The sequence below is a fragment of the Carcharodon carcharias genome, chromosome 1 (genome assembly GCF_017639515.1).
Source record: "Carcharodon carcharias isolate sCarCar2 chromosome 1, sCarCar2.pri, whole genome shotgun sequence".
In the NCBI taxonomy this organism is placed as follows: domain Eukaryota; kingdom Metazoa; phylum Chordata; class Chondrichthyes; order Lamniformes; family Lamnidae; genus Carcharodon; species Carcharodon carcharias.
Window position 1 is genome coordinate 73,286,458 of NC_054467.1, and position 17,413 is coordinate 73,303,870.

Consider the following 17,413-nt stretch of genomic DNA (forward strand, 5'->3'; position numbering starts at 1 on the left):
CACCCCCTTTCCGATCTCCCCTTTTCCAATAATTTATAATTTTCTTACAACTATATTTTTTTCTTTTCCCTTCTATTTTTAAATTTATTTCGACCTATTGTTTCAGCTCCACCTTTTAGCCCATTTCGATCCCTTCCCCCCACCCCACCCACACTCGGGCCATCTGCCACTAGCTTGCTTCCCTTAATGTCTCCATTAGCACATCCTTTAGATAATATAACCACCATCAATCCCCCTTTGTCCTTTTGTCTATGACATCTTTGGCAGCCTCTTCTTGGCTTCCATCTATCACTGGCCCCTGTTAAGCTCTCCTGTCCCATCCCCTTCTACCAGCTTATATTTCATCTCATTTCTATATGTCTTAGTTCTGATGAAAGATCATATAGACTCGAAACGTCAACTGTATCCCTCTCCACAGATGCTGTCAGACCTGCTGAGTTTTTCCAGTCATTTTTGTTTTTGTTTTGATTCTAACTCACTCGGCTCAGATGCATTCTCATACCATCAAAGTTGGCTTTCTCCCAATTAATTATCCCTGCTCTGGATTGTTCTCTATCCATCCCATGACCAATGGTCACTGTCCCCTAAATGCTCTCCCGATATTTGATCCAATTGGGCCAACTCATTCCCCAGAACCAGGTCCAACAGTGCCTGCCCTCTCGTTGGACTAGAATCATATTGCTACAGAAAATTATTTTGAACACACCCCAGGAACTTTTGCCCTTCTTGTTCCTTTGCACTGTTCCTATCCCAGTCTATATTTGGATAATTGAAGTCCTCCATCATAATTATTCTATAACTCTTGCACCTCTCCGTAATTTCCTCACAAATTTGTTTCTTTACCTCCCTTCCACTGGTTGGTTGTCTGTATACTACACTGATTAATGTTATTGCACCTTTTTTCATACCTTACCTCTAGCCAAAGAGATTCCACCCTTGACCCCTCTGGAACATCCTCTCTCTCCAGTACTGTAACACTATCTTTAATCAATACTGCCACTTGCACCATCCCCCCTTTTCTTCCTTTCCTCTCTCTCCTAAATACCTTGCTTCCAGGAATATCTAACACCTAGTCCTGCCCTTGTTTGAGCCAGGTGGATGTTATAGCAATACTATCATAGTTCCATTTGCCAACCTGTGCCTATAGTTCACCAATCTTATAAACAACACTCCGCATATTCACAAACATGCACTTTAAGCCTGATTTAGGTTTTTTTACTTTCCCCCTCACTCTGACTCTATCTAATGACTTAATATAGCCTTCTCTAATTCTATCAAATTCTCCAAGTATTTTATTAACCTTGATACTACTCTCTGATATATCCTCCTTGTCAGTTAATACTTCTCTACTTCCCAATGCCAGTTTTTCTCCTCTCCACTCTGAATTTCCCCTCAAGTTGCCATCCCTCTGCCAATCTAGTTTAAACCCTCCCCAACAGCACTAGGAAACCTCCCCACAAGGACAGTAGTCCCAATCCTGTTAAGGTGTAACCCATCCTTCTTGTACAGGTGCCACCTGCCCCAGAACTGGTCCCAATGCCTCAGAAATCTAAAGCTCTCCCTCCTAATCATTTCTCCAGCCACATGTTGAACTACTCAATCTTCCTGTTCTTATGTTTACTAGCACATGGCATGGGGAGTAATCCTGAGATTACTGCTCTTGAGGTCCTGATTTTTAATTCCCTTTCTAACTCCCTAAAATCTGCTTTCAGGATCTCATCCCTTTTCCTACCCATGTCATTGATCCCAATATGGACCATGACCTCTGACTGTTCACCTTTCCCCAAAAGAATGTCCTGCAGCCGCTCTGTGATATGCTTGACCCTGACACCAGGGAGGCAACATACCATCCTGGAGTCATGTCTATGGCTGCAGAAACGCCTGAGGGCTCCTCTAACTATGGAATCCCCTACCACTACAGCACTTCAGCTCTTCCTCCTTCCCTCCTGTGCAGCTGAGCCACCTGTTGTGCCACAAACTTGGTTCTTGCTACAGTCCTCTGAGGAACCATCTTGCTCACCAGTATCCAAAATGGAAAAGTGGTTAAAGAGTAAGATAGCCTCAGGGATTTCCTGCACTACCTGCCTTTTTCTCTTAAATACTCTAATGGTCACCCATTCCCTTCGCCTGTGTGCTTCTTAGCTACAGAGTAACCATCTCTCTAAACATGCTATCCAAGTGTAATCCTTAGCCTTGCGGATGCACCACAGCGTCTCCAGCCGCTGCTCAAGTTCCACAACCGGGAGCTCAAGTTTCTGCAGCTAATGACACTTCCTGCAGATGTAGTCATTGAGTACACTTTGTGCCTACATGACTTCCCACATTCCGGTGGATGCACTTCCACATGGTTGAGCTGCACTGACATACCTTAAAGTCTATATAAAGTATTTACTACAGAATGATATAGTATAATATAATAACTCACTTGTCACTTACCAATCATCTCCTCTGTGCTGAGTCCGGAAAGGCCTATACTTACCAGTATTTATTGCGCAACCCTAATTGCCCTTGAGAAGGTGGTCATGAGCTGCCTTCTTGAACCTCTGCAGTCCCTGTAGTTATATCCACAGTGCTGTTAGGAAGGGAATTCCAGGATTTTGACCGAGCGACAATGAAGGAATGGCAATATCTCCAAGTTAGGATGGTGAGTGACTTGGAAGGGAACTTCCAGGTGGTGGTGTTCCTGTGTATCTGCTGCCCTTGTCCTTCTAGATGATATTGAAAGGTGTTGTCTAAGGAGGCTTGGTAAGTTCCTGCAGTGCATCATGTAGATGCTACACACTGCTGCTTGAATCTAAAATGCATTACCTGAAAGGAAAATCAATGATAACTTTGAGAAAGGAATGCAAGGGAAAGTATTGTCAGGACTATGGGAGAAAAGGCCTAATTAAATTACTCTACTATAAGACTTGGCACTGGCACAATCAGCTGAAATGTTCCCCTTCAATGCTCCATCTTTCTCGGAATTTTATAATCAAGATGATTATGGTTGCGGGTGGGCACTTTCCATTTCCGCCACCAAATTGTTATTAAGCATTCTTACCTCAGGTATAGTATGGTTAGGTAAATAAAACTCTCTGATCTTTCTCCCAGCGTTGGACACCGATAGAGAGCTCTTTTCCATGTCTCCTACCGGCTGTCTAATGGCATCTCTAGCACTCACTTGACAACTTCATTCAATCAGTGTTGAATTTGGGGCTGTTACCCATGGGAAGCTGAATTTGTTCCATTGGACTGGTCTAGATTTGAACCCAGTCACCCAATTTTTTAATACATAGATTATGCATGAATTAAGTGCTGTCCTATTACTGGGTTTAAAAAATGTTTTTTCGAATGGGTTCTATGGTTAATGCGCAACATAAAGAAGAATATTTAGCCCAGGAAAACTGCCAAAGCGTTTTCTGAAGTATTCATTTTCAGATTTGGACTCTGATGTAAATGTAGGGGGTCATTTTATGAGTGCATGCCACCAGCAGAAAGCTTTGACTGTAGAAACCCTCAGTAGCGGGTAGCACCAAGTGGAAATCAGAGCATTCACTGCCTGCAGTTTTTCAATGATTAAAATAGTCAGAAGATCATGGGCAGAGTGCATCCAAATTTCTGACAAGTGCTGCCACACGGTTAAACTTATTGACAGCAAGTATCCTATAGTCTTACCATTGTCTCCATTATATTGATATCATAATTAGTGCCGCACATGGGGCTTGTGGTTAGATGTCAACATGGTGAAAGTCTAGATGAAATCTCTCTTTTATGTTAATCTGCTTGGAAAAGTTTGACAAAAGTACTGATTATCCACCCTATGCATCCAAACCTTTACTAATTTCCAAACTGTGTCATACTTCAGATACGGTGAGAAACACATCACATTGGCCCAGGGATTGCTTTTGAGTTGCTACCCTAATGAAAATAATTTTTTCAATGAATATTAAACACTTTTCTAAATAATCAGCAGAATCAATAGTTTATTGCAAACTTCTTGAAAGCAACAAAGCCTCCTTTGTCACCATGTCATTAGCAGCATTCACACTTCATTCTGCTTTTTTAAATTGAATTTCCAAAGAGCATGATTTATAATGATGTTACTGACCACAACCCTTATATTTTGTAGGAGTTTTCTGATATGAACAATAAATAAGTGTTATGGACAGAGGAGCAAAGGTAAACTGAAACCTCCAACTCGCTTACCTTCTGTCCATAGTCAGTGTGGTTTGTTTTTGAAAAGGTAGAGTTGTGTGTTTCTGAACGCCCAATAGTGTGTAGTCAGTTTCAAGTACCAGCAGCAGACGCTTGTGTTTCTAAACAAAGAGGATTATTTATTCACACACTCACCCCGAAAGATCTAAACACTACATCAGTCACTCACCACACACTCAATCAAGGAAGATACAATTAAAAAAGATAGTACACTTCTACAAGTATCAAACCAAAAGAACAGTTTACGGTCTTTGTGAGTCCAGCACAGAAGGAAGCTTTTCCCACTCGTAAGGCTGAATAATACAGTGGGGGGAGCATGTGGATGGCTTGGCAGAAAAGTCAAAAAGGAGCCAACGTGCTCCACACTGATTCCCACAACACACTGGGAGGCAGCTAAACAAGAGCTAATTGAGACTTTTGCCCACAATCCAAATGGCCAGCAGCTCCCAGCAGCACCAAGAGCACATCAGTGGCAGCTGCCGGGACTGCAGGAGAAGAAAGAAGAAGGCCCATGGATCCCCAGAGCAGGTAGGCCCGAGGTCTTGGGTATGGGAGGTTTGAGTAGGTCAGAATGGAGGCAAGTTTTAAGGCTGTGGGGGAGGGATAGGAATGAAGGTTGGGGTTCGCTCTTAGGGGCGATGGCCCACGATTGGCAAAGAGCAACCCCCGAAGATGGAACCCCACCCCCTTCCCGCCCTTTGAAGAAGTTTTTTTTTAAATTGGGCAGCTCGCCTCCTGCCCATGCCAAACATTTTATGACGTGGGCAGCATATTATCAGGGTCAACTGACTTGATAACAAGCCTAATTGACTCTTGATTACTTATTTAAATATGGTGGCCGGGCTGCCAACTTTGGTGCCCGCCCACCCTTCTATTATAGGGGGAGCTTGGGGGCTGGTGGGAAGGTGGTGGGATGAGCACCCTCCCTAATTTTTGTGCCCCCCTGCCCAAAACATGCCCGGGGGCAGGTGTACATAAAATACAGGCCTTAGATTTTAGTTCAGGTAAGTTCAGATTGCTGGGGGTTGGATATCAGGAGTACTTTGAAGAAAAGAAGTTCAGCAGGCCATGAATTCAGGCACTCATGGACGTTGTATCAGGAGGTCCAATTTCTTTACAGGTGAATACGGAGCTTTGGAATTAGGCAGCAAAGCTTTTCTAAAAAAAATTAAACCTCTTGGTTCTTAAAAGGCAAAGTGGGCACAGCATTTCTCCGCAGCTATTATCCTGTCAGTATTATTCTGCAGACAGCGCCCAGGTCTATTCAAATTTTCCAGAAACTTTAAAGCATTATATTAGGGTCTTCCAGTGTCCATTGCTAACATAGATCTTGAAATGCTGGAGAGTTAAGAAGAGGCCAAGTGTTTCCATCGCAACTGCGGAGTACCTTTTCTGATGTTTGTTCAGCTTTTTGGAGAAATAGCCAATCAGGCGTTCAATTCCAGAATCATCTTCCTATATCACTGGCGTCGATAGCTACTCTAAAAGATTTGCGGAAGTTTGCGACAGCTAGTATGGGTTCATGGGTCAGGATGGCTTTTAACTTCTCAAAAGCCTTTTGGCATGCCTCAGTCCACTTAACTTTGTGGTTTTCTTCAATAAATCCATTGGTGGGGCAGCTAGGGTGCTAAAGTTTGGGACAAACTGGCACATTCCTAGAAACCACAGGATTTCTCTCTTTGTTTTGGGGATAGGAAAATCGACTAAGGCACATATTTTTGTTTCCTGGGATAGCATTTTTCCCTGTCTCACCACATGCCCCAGGTAAGTTCTCTTTGCCTTAGCAAATTCGCTTTTAGCTAGGTTCACCACAAACTTAGCCCTCCATAGACCCTAGAACACTGCCTCCAGGTGGTCTAAATGGTCCTTCCGGGTGTCACTGTTAATTAACAGGTCATCCAGATATACTGCACAGTTGGTTAATCCTGCCACTGCCTGACTTGTCAACCTCTGAAAGGTTGCAGGGGCATTTTTAAGGCCAAAGGGGAATACCTTACATTGATATAGGCCATCTGGGGTGACATAAGCTGAGATTTCTCTCGCTCTGGGGACTTGCCAGCACCCCTTCAAAAGATCTATTTTACTGAGATAGCAGAGTGACTCACCTTGTCTACGCAATCCTCGAAGTGAGGGATTGGGTATGAATCGGTCATTAATTCACCTTCCAATAGTTAATAAAGAGCCGTTCAACCAGTAGAATGGGGGAGCTCCAGCTGAGCTCAATTATATCATTGTCTAGCATGTATTTGACTTCTTGTCTGACCTGAACCAGCTTATCAGGCTCCGTAAGTAGTGATTTTGCTTTATCGGTGGGGTATCCTTTACGTCCATGCCATGGTCTGTTAGTCGGGTACATTCCAATTGGCCCCTACAGATTCCTTTAAATTTCCTGAGCAGTGTGGCTATATCCCTCCCCTGCTCTTCTATCGGATGGATAATTGGGCATTTAAGTTTTCCAGCATTTCCCTGTTTGCCAACCTAACAGTAGAGGGTTTGACTGGCAATTCTCCAGTCCTTCCTCCTCATCTGACTACCCCTGGCTGTCCTCTGCTATTTTTACCCTCTGGCAAACACTTACTGGTTGGTTAGGCTCTCGGCTGTAATATTTCTTTAGTATATTAAGGTGGCACAACTGTTGCTGTTTTCTTTGGTCAGGGGTGTGGATCAAATAATTTACCTCACTGACCCTTTTAGCCACTCTAAATGGGCTGCTAAATTTGGCTCTGAAAGAATCATTTGACAGTGGCAGCTGCTATAGGACCTGGTCACCTGGCTGGAGAGTTTGGGTTTCAGTGTGTCTATCTGCCTGATTTCTTCATGGGAGGCTTTTAAAATGATCCTTGGCCACAGCACAGGTATTAAGCAGTTGTTCCCAGAATGTGGAGACATGCTCCAACATTGAGGTGTACCCCTCATGACCCCCAGAGCAACCATCTCAACAGTTCATCAGTGTCCATTTTTAAATAAATGAAGACAGTTCCAGAAGCTTCTATATGAGCACTGTCCATGTTGAAGGTTATGAATATGATATGCCTTTTATTGGCCTTGACAGGAGACCCGGAGTGAAAATTTCACACTATAAATGAATTAGTTCTGTTCTACATGAAGAGCTCTGAAATCAGGGCCCCTGTATAGAACTGAAACCTGCTGTTTTCCAGTTGGTGCAGTATGCCCACCAGTTCAATCTGTTTTTCCAATTTCCTGTCATGTTTCCGAAAGTACTTGAGGTTTGTGCTTAACAGCAGCAGCCTTTCAATATTTTATCCAAGTAGCTTTTTTTCATATAAGTCTAGATGATGAGTGCTGGTAGATTATTCAACTGTGGAACTTTCAATGCTGAGCCTAACTCTGTTCTCATGTGACCTGCATGCACAAATGTTCCACTTTCTGAAAGAGATCACTGGATAGTGATTGTTATGCTCTAGAAAGCAAGTGGTGGAGGATAGAACTGAAAGCAATCTTTACAAAATTGTATGAGCATTTATTTACAGAGATACAAATGACAAACATGTACCTCCTCACCCATCAACTTTTAGTCTGTCCCTATTTATAGAGGCACAAGTGAATCCCACCTTGATGATAATTAGATAACTCAGGCATCAAAACTGGGACTCCCTTGGTTAGATGGTAAATACATTCTGCAAAAAAAGTCAATGTTTGGATACTTTTTGACAGCAAGGCATTAGAAAATCAGCCCTATTGTGTCAGTGAATATATGAAGATTGGGCAAGGTAATACAGGACAGCCAGCAGCCATGGATTTGTAATTAGCAGGTCGGTGCCTTCAGGAGACAATTGGAAAAAATTGGTAAGAAACAAACTGCATTAATACTAAATTTCTACCTGTAATTTATCACAGATAAAAACAAATGCAAACCTTCAAAGACTTGCTGAAGGTTGTCGAGACAAAAATTTCACCTATAAATCATGCCAGAAAGTCTTCTGTCAGCCCTGGGAAAAGTGCATTCGTGGAAATTGTATGTGCAAGCTGCCGTATCTTTGTCCAAAGGATATGGCGGAAGTGTGCTCAAGCAACAACAAAAAATATAGGTCATACTGCCAGCTGAAAAGTATTGAATGTCTTCGAGACTCGGAAAGGTTCTCTCACGTTGGGATGTGCTCATTGGGTGAGAATGCAAATATTATTGTAATGAGGTGTTTTCTTCTTATCACCATTTGAACAGGAAAACTCTGGCAATCAATTTCAGGCCTGGTGACAGGTGGGCACAATCATCAGTGAGATGAATGGGGAAAAACAGTCTTTCCCATAACATTTCATTTATTGGCCAAATTGCTGCAAGCAACCTGGGAGAAAAAAATCACTGGGACATTCAAAGAATTACGAGTTTTGTTCAAGCTTCTTTTGAATACTTTAATTTATCAGTTGTACAAATATTGGAGCTATGGGTAAAAGATGTTTTTTTAATGAGTGCATCATTGGGGGTCATGTGATGAAAACTCTAGGAATACATCCAACCAGAGATGGGAAGTCGAAAACTTGATGGCAAATTGATTGGGCTCCTCATCTGTGACATCAGATGGGCAGCAGATGTATTGCACTGATATCTCACGCACCCAAAAATTGGCCCCATTATGTTTCTAGAGTAGTAGATAGATGCCCTGCCCTTAAGGGTATTAGAACCAAAAACCTGATCCTGATCTAATCTGATGTGCATAAAAATGCACATTTCAACAGAGGGCACTAAATATGAAGGATGGGACCTCGAGGTGATTTTATTCTTTTTCTCTGGCCCTCTGATGTTGCAACACAAGCTGGTTTAATACACCAAGAATTAAGCCTGAGGTCATTTTCAAACTTAGGAATGTTAGCATTGTCAATGGACCACCTCCCATCTTAGGCACCCAAGGGTAGAAATTGGACTGTGTTGCATCAATCTTACCGGCATAAACTAGAAGATCCAGGTCCTCTGCCCAGGGACACCCATACAATGTCAAACATAATATTGACAGGGGCTGTTATTTATCACAGCTGCCTAAAACAGGTGATGTGTCTCTCAAATATGTAAATGAGGGCTCAATGCCAGCTTTAAATATTCTCACAGATATGTGATTACAATGGCCAGCACAGCTGCCAACTAAAGGTGAGGCTAAAAAAAAATTTTTGTATGAATTAGATATTTTTAAAGGGTTTAAGTGTAAATAAAACCTTCTTGCAAGTCTAGGAGAACTAAGAGTGAACCCCCTACTTCACAGTGGTCACAATTGACCAACCTCCTCACCCCATGTTCCAACTTTCTCATTCATCCTTCCAACATACTCACGCTCCAACCTCCAGCGCTTACCTTCAGACTATTGCTGGTGAGGCAAGCGAGCTGTCCATGGACAGGCAAAAGGCCAGCTATGCTTTGATGCAAATACAGAGGAAAAATCCCAACACTGTTGCAACCTCAGAATAGCTCCCTCTGCTGCTCCAATGCAACATTTTCTGTTCTCTACATCTGAATGAGAACTCTAATTTACCATTAATCTGGATTAGGGTTGAATCAAGTCCTCAGAGTTAAAGGACCACTTTCCAACACCGTGAATCACTCTCAGTAGTGTTTTGGATCATATCTGTCTATGCAAATGTAGTTGTGAACTTATATATTGAATCTACCTTTTTAATTTTAGGAAATGCTGCTGTTTCTTTGTCATCTGATAACACATCACAAGGAATTGTTTTGTTCAGTTTCAATCACACATTACACAAATTGCCTGTATGTGTGAATGAGAAGAGGTGGACAATGCATGAGGCAAATGTCGTCTGCAGACAGCTCAACTTTCACTTGTAAGGATCTACCTTTAATTTTTTGTATTTGAAATAATTCAAGTCAATGCTTGCAAGTGAGTATTCTGTCTTTTAAAGATATTTTATCTGCTGCTGATCATCTCATTCTTTTTTGCCAGAGGAGCAGAGAAAATTTTAGAAACTGAAAAAATGACAAGTCCCCTGAGCGCTACCATTTATGTGAACTGGGCTAACAGCACACGCTGCAGAGGGTTTGAGAAGAGTCTATCAGAATGTTTCCGCCTCACTGACATTGGAAAGGCACAGACGATGTCCAAAAAACCAAAGTTTGCTTTGGTTAAATGTTATGATTATCCTTCAGGTTTTTATTTTCTGTCATTATGATGGGTTTCATTTATAGAAGAGACTTAGGGGTGGGGATGAATGGGTGAGTAGTGTACTTCTGTATGGTTTGCCTATGAATGATCATCTGGCTAGAGTTTAGGGAGCACATTTGGATGGAGATGGTTGCTTCTCTGATGTTCCATCTGTTGATTTAAGTGGAGGGAAGACCTGTCACTGATATGTAATCCTCTGGAGATTACAGTTATACCCAGCAATCTACAATTTGATTTTAAGTAGCTAAAAGGAAGCAGTGTCACTTGTGTTTGTTTTTGTATAGATGTTACTGTAGGGCTAGTCATATTTTTACATGCCATGGCGCACACACTTTCTAGCAGGTTAACTGAAGAGTGGCCCATTGACTTCTACCCACTCTTACTCTGTGGCGGTAGGGCCAGTTGCAGAATTCCAGATATCAACAATATAGTGTCTAATTGTACTGTGACTATAAAACAAAAGATTGGTGACAATAATATAGCTGTTGAACTTTTATCAACCAGGACTTTGGCACCAATCAGTGCTCAGTTGTGTAGAGTAGATGCACGTCATCAATAAAACTGAATGCAGTGCACCAGTTTACAATAGATCACAATGATCCAAATCAAGTCCCTAGTATACATGGAGTTTCAGCTTCACTCAGAACTTGTCATGGCATGACATGTAATAGCCATTATCCAGTTGCCCAATCTGACAATTGAGAAATGATATTGGATTGCACAGTTGTTGTAGTTTAGCTTTCTACTTCACTAAAATTGTTTCTGTTTTTGTTTGTTAGTTAAAAATTGCACCAATGATGAATTTAAATGTGTAAATGGCAAATGTATTCCACTGAAGAATCTTTGCAATGGCATCGATGACTGCGCTGACTTAAGTGATGAGTCATGTTGTAAAGGTAAGTGGTAGGGTCAGATCTTGTCTCTCTTTTGATGTTATCTCTGGAGGTTTGAGTGAGACTAGTATTTTGCAGATATTCTTGATTTAGCAGCACTTTTAGTTCATTAAAAAGGTACAAAATGGTGACTGTGTATCATTGCCTCTAACTTATTACATTTTTTATTCTGTTAAAACAGACTGCAAAAATTCTTACCACTGCAAGTCAGATGTATGTATTCCATATTTTTCTTTATGTGATGGCGAAGATGACTGCTTGGATGGAAGTGATGAGACTAACTGTAAAGGTAAGAAATATTGGAGTACATGGCCCGGATTTTCATGTAGATTTGAAAAAATGCAATTTGCACACATTTGTGGCTTCTGAACTGAACACTTGACCCATTCATGAATTTGCCCGGGACTTTTGTTTTTCACATGGGGTCCGGGTTTGCAATGCGGTTTGTGAGCTGCAATGGAGTGTGGGAGGAGTGTGACTGTAAAGGCGGGCTAGTTAGAAGGCCCACCTCTGTTCTCCAGCCCAGCACTCAACATCGTTTAAAGGCCTCCTAAACCTTACCCCTCAAACCTTACCCACCCCCATGCCACCCCATGACCCTCAGATCCCCCTTGCCACCTACTTGACCCCTCGGACACACATGCCATCTCTATGCTTCCTCAGATTCCTAATGTTACCTCCATGCCCCCTCAAATCCCCCTTGCCATCTGCATGCCCTCTGTGTACCCTCCATAGCCACTCACCCAGTATCCACTATGTACAATCCTCAGGAACCATGCAATAGCAAAGGAAAGTGTTTTAAATGCATACATGAAAACAATATGACCCATGACAATTTAATAAAATCCTCATTCAAAGGCCTGCCATTGATACTGCAAAAAAACTTCTCCATTAAAGTTATTCCTTTAAGTGGCCTTTAAGTTGTATTAGCAAACATGTACTCTGAAACTGCATCAAGGGCTGTATATGTCACTCACCTTGTAAAACTGTCAGTCATTCCCCTGAACAGCTGTGTCAACAAAACTGAATCCTCCAAAGGTTTTGGAACTCAGCCAACCATTCATAATGGCCACTGCAACAGCATTAAATTGAATAAATAAGTGTTCTGTTCATTTCAAAGCAGATTGCCTGTCAATCAATGGAGGTAAGCAAGTGCTCGTTTTCTTTTTAATCTTTCAAAAGCAATGTGCATAGATATTGGGCAGAGTTTACCAAGATAGCCTCCTATACAAGAGCAAGCTGGCAACACATCTGCTAAGTCTTGCATTTGGTAACAGCTGCAAGTGTTGAGACATTTTCAATCGTTGTACACCTGGGGAAATCCCGACTCGTGCACATGCGCAGTGTTTACCCGGGAAGTTTAAGCTTCTGATGGGCAGAGTTACGCTGCCCTGGCCACTCCAAGAATGTCTCCGACACTGACCTTAGTGTTGGAGACTTGGGGTTGATGCCCTACACTTGTCTAGATATTTACCTCATCTTTCTCTTGCCGTTACTTTCAGAGAAAGGACAGTGATTAACAGCAGGCGATGTATAGGGAAGGCACAAAAACACTGCTTCCTCCACACCCCAGACACAGTCACACCTCCTTCACACCCCTGACACTGCCAAAATTAAGGCATCCAAGTAGGAGAAATGCAATTCCAAGTGTAAATTTACTACATGTATCACTAAATTGATCATAAATCTCCATTTTCTTGCAACACAACGTTTAGCTTTAGCATTAGCATGTTACCTATTCCATCAGAAACAAATGGGAAATTTTTGTTACTTCAAAACACTTACTGGACAGAAGCACATGGTAATATCTATGAACAGCATCTATTTAGTTACTTTCGGTCATTTTATCCTGGGGGCGGAATTTTCCATGCCCGCCGGCATCGGGCATGATCGGTGGCATGAGTGGACAATATGTCACGATTGGCTTTACGATGGCGGTAAACCAGTTCGTGATCGTCTGTCCCACCATTGGATGTCGGTAGCCTCATTGTAATACATCAGCATATCATTATCAGACCAGCCCGCCAGAATTGTTGCCCCCCCGCTGGATTGTCCGCCCATGTCAGTGGGAAAGCATGCTGACGTGTTTCACAACAGCACATAAAAGGTGTGTACTTGACAGCCTGCACTTTGAGGGGAACTCAGAGGTGAGTACACAGTAACGTTGTGCAGCGCTCGCCAGGGTCATCTGTTGGCCTTCAAACTTCAGGGGCATTGGAGGGTTGGGGTTAAGGGCAGCCTAGCCATTGAATATAACGCAAAGCATTTGGGGTGGGGGGTGGGGTGGGCAAAGGAATGGCCACTTATTAGGGAAACCTGTATAAAATGACCATTTCTCTGCAACTGAGGCAGTTCAGGCACAGTTACATTGTTATGGTTAGGGTTGGGCTCCTAGATTATCTGCCTACTCAATCAATGCAGAGGCATCAAAGTGCCACCACCAAGTGCTCCAAACCTTTTCACCACTGCTGCTACCGTACCCCCCACCTCCTGCCAAGCACAGACTGCAAATTCATGAGCATTTTTGTGGGCTGCAGAACAGTTGGACGACTGCACATGTTGTACAATCTCCTCACGAAAGCTGGCTATAGAGCAGTCAATGCTGGAGGTGCTCACAGCCCCTTGCAATGTCAGCATCCCAGTTTGAACCAGTTTTCCCCATGGTTCAAGCTAACAGGGCAGCCATGCAGCGTACTAATCTCTGGCCATCCAAGTGGTGGCCAGCACTCTCCGGGAAGCGTTAAGGGGCCGTCACACTTAATCAGGACAGGTTCATAGTACATCCATGCTAACCACGTGTCTCTCTCTCTTTCATCCTGCAGGAGGAGTACATCAGGATCATGGAGCCTGGTGAACTAGCTGTATGCCTGATGGCCTGCAGAGCACGAAGACGACGGAGGAGAGAGTGACTGAGGCTCCTGGCTGTGCAGCAACCTCAGGAAGAAGGGGCGGCTGGGGCTCCCACACATGCCGCGTACAAGACACATCGAGCCGTCGCTGGTCAGCGCCTAGTGACACCCAAGGTCAATATACACCGCCTTTCATTCCTGCAGGTGACCGAAAACCAGTGTCGCCAAAGACTGTGCATGTCTAGGGAACTGGTCGGTCACATCTGCCAGCTTCTGCAGGATTTGGTGCCACGGGGACACGGAGAGCAGGTTTCCCACAGATTCAGGGTGCAATTGACTGCACTCATGTGGCGCACAGATCTCTGTCGCAACACATGGTGGAATACATCAGCCGCAAGGGGTTCCATTCGCTGAATGTGCAGATGGTGTGTGACCACTAGAAATGCATCCTGTGCACAGTTTCCAGGGAGTATGCAAGACGCCTACATCCTCAGTCAGTCACAGATCCCTGGGGTCTTCCAGGGTCCACAGAAGCTACAGGATGGCACCTCAGGGACAAGGGCTACCTACAGAGGCCGTGGCTGATAACACCCACGTGGTGGCCTCAGACTGCAGCAGAGCGACAGTATAATGACGCTCACGTTGCAGGTCGCAGCTTAGTGGTGCAGACCATCGGGATGCTGAAGATGAGGTTCCGGTGCCTGGACCAGTCTGATGGAGCCCTGAAATACCGCAGAGAGTGTCACGTATCTTCGTCGCCTGCTGCACCCTTTACAACCTGGCGCTCCAACAGGGAGACGCACTGGCTGAGGAGGAGATGGAGGAGCTGCATGTCTCCTCTGAAGAGGAGGACGCCGATGGGGATGAGGATGAGGAGGTTCTCGGAGGCGACGATGACAGGAATGAGGCCCTCGCATTGGCTAGACAAGGCAGGCATGCTCGGGAGGCCCTCACAGCTGCTAGATTTCTGGAGGATGATGCGACATGCAGTGAAATAACCCTATAGATCCTCATATCATATCTGTGAATGTTTGACTCTAATCTGGCTTATGGCAGCGCAAATACCCTCTGTGATAATGCTCCTGTCATGGAGATGGAATGGAGGCCCTAATAGTCACTCAATTGCAGGAGGATGATGACGACATGCTGTGAGGACACATAGCCTCTGAGAATGTCTGTCTCCTGTCTGGCCGAGGGCAGCTGGCTTCTGCTCTGTGATCAGGGTAACATCATAGAGATGCAGCCATGACACTTTAGAAGCATCTGATCCTTTGTCTGCCATCAGCACCTGAGCCCTTCAGGAGCAGAGTATCAGTGATCACAGATGCCGAAGAGATGGAAGCCAGCCCCACCTTAAAAGTGCTGAGAACACACAGAGAGAATGAGAGAACTCTGTGGCACCTGCCCATTACATTTTGGCAGCAATGACAAAGCACCAACGAGGTGCAGGTATCAGTAATGTTTCCAGGGAATGTGAGACTGGACCATCACTTTGGTCAGGAGGTTGCACAGACTACAGGGAAGAGGCCCTGGACTGAAACAGCTGCCTTTATCTTGTGCAGAAACCAAGGTTTCACATCTGAGTGACAAAAACACTGCTCATCAGAACAAGGAGCCATAAGCAGGGAGACATTCTTGGGAGTTTATTGACAAGAGTGAACAGTATGTACAAGTAACTAACACCCATACCCAGGCTGTGCAACTAATTCCTCTTAGCTTTCCTAACCTTGCCACTACATCTTGGTGCTCCCCGGACATCCATAGCGAAGGTGGAGGCAGCCTGCTGACTGTGATGCCCTATCTGTGATGACCTTGGTGGGCATCCTCTGGAGGCCCGAGACTTGGAGGGCCCTGGCCTGCTTTCGGGGTCCTGCTGTGTGGCAGTGGCACCCTTCTCGGCCTGTGGAGCTAGAGTTGCAGAGGTCACAGGGAGAGGGGATTTGGATGGCTGGACTCAGAGTCACCTGGGTGGATGGCCCCAGGGTGTGCACCTGCTGATCCTCTTCTCTATGGGTGCCTAAGGCCCCAGGCTGACTCCTTGAAGAGAATGGAGTGAGATTGAGCTGCCTGGCACCCCTGTTGCAGGCCAACTATGACCTCAGCGATGGAGTTGAGCCCACCCAGCAGTGCAGGAGCAACGTCCTGGACCAAGGTCTCCATGGCAGCCAATGTCCGACCAGTGTTGACCTCGGTGGATTGGCATGCCGGTGCTATCTGTCGGCTGTCCTCCCCTTATGACAGTATCCTCCCAGGTTCGTAAGTTTACTCTTTATATCAATGGCCTAAACTCAAATCCCACTCAACCGCACTGGGCAAGTTTGAATAAAATCACGTTGAACTTTATTGGCTCACCAAAAATTCTTATACTCACACTCGTTACTAGTTCTAGTTGTCGGGAGCCTTATCTGAGATCAGAGCAAGAGGGATGATCAGTCCATTGTCTCTGTCTCCAAGTGGTGGATCAGACCACTTCTGAGCTAAAACAAAAACAGAATTACCTGGAAAAACTCAGCAGGTCTGGCAGCATCGGCGGAGAAGAAAAGAGTTGACGTTTCGAGTCCTCATGACCCTTCAACAGAACTGATTTTTCTTTACAAGAGCTATACCTTGAGTGCCCTACCATCCATTCTTAATTAGCACATTCGTTTAGATAATATCACCAACTTCAACACCTCTGTGTTCTTTTGTTCTTTTGTCTGTGACATATTTTGATGATCTGCTCCTATCTCTGCTTGCTTGTCCCTACAACAACACCCCCCTCCACTTCTCTCCCCCCTCCCCCCCGATGCCCCCCCCCCCCCACCACCACCTTAAACCAGCTTATATTTCACCCCTCTCTTTGTAAAGAAAAATCAGTTCTGTTGAAGGGTCATGAGGACTCGAAACATCAACTCTTTTACTTCTCCGCCGATGCTGCCAGACCTGCTGAGTTTTTCCAGGTAATTCTGTTTTTGTTTTGGATTTTCAGCATTCGCAGTTTTTTGTTTTTATCACTTCTGAGCTAGCCAGCAGGTTTTATCATGTCTACTTCGACTTTTGGCTATGTGTGTACCTGACTTGAGTCTTGCTTACGTGGCTGGTCCTCCATGACTGGCCTTGGGGTGGGGGCGGGGGGGGGGGTGGGGGGGGTGGGCGGGGATGTTGTGGAGGGGAGCTGGTGCGGTGCGCATGTGGGTAGCATCTCCATCACAACTGGTTCATTCCACTGGCCTTGCTCGCCCACTTCCCCTTTTACCTATTATCGACTGCCTTGCTCAGAGATAAACCTGCTCCAAGCTGCCACACATTTCTGGCGCCCTTATCTTTGATCAGTTTCTTTCCCAAAGTTCAACCACTCCTTCCTCTTTCA

At 44.5% G+C, this 17,413-nt stretch overlaps 1 protein-coding gene across 1 annotated transcript in view; it reads left to right on the forward strand.

Annotated features, from left to right (window-relative positions):
- Nucleotides 1-570: 570 nt before the first annotated feature.
- cfi (complement factor I) overlaps nucleotides 571-17,413 on the forward strand; it is a 63,889-nt gene continuing 47,046 nt past the window's right edge. The window contains 7 exon segments of the mRNA XM_041179238.1: nucleotides 571-616; nucleotides 5,605-5,723; nucleotides 8,056-8,323; nucleotides 9,828-9,984; nucleotides 10,104-10,306; nucleotides 11,102-11,218; nucleotides 11,397-11,504. Of these exon segments, the coding sequence (XP_041035172.1) occupies nucleotides 571-616; nucleotides 5,605-5,723; nucleotides 8,056-8,323; nucleotides 9,828-9,984; nucleotides 10,104-10,306; nucleotides 11,102-11,218; nucleotides 11,397-11,504 (1,018 nt within the window).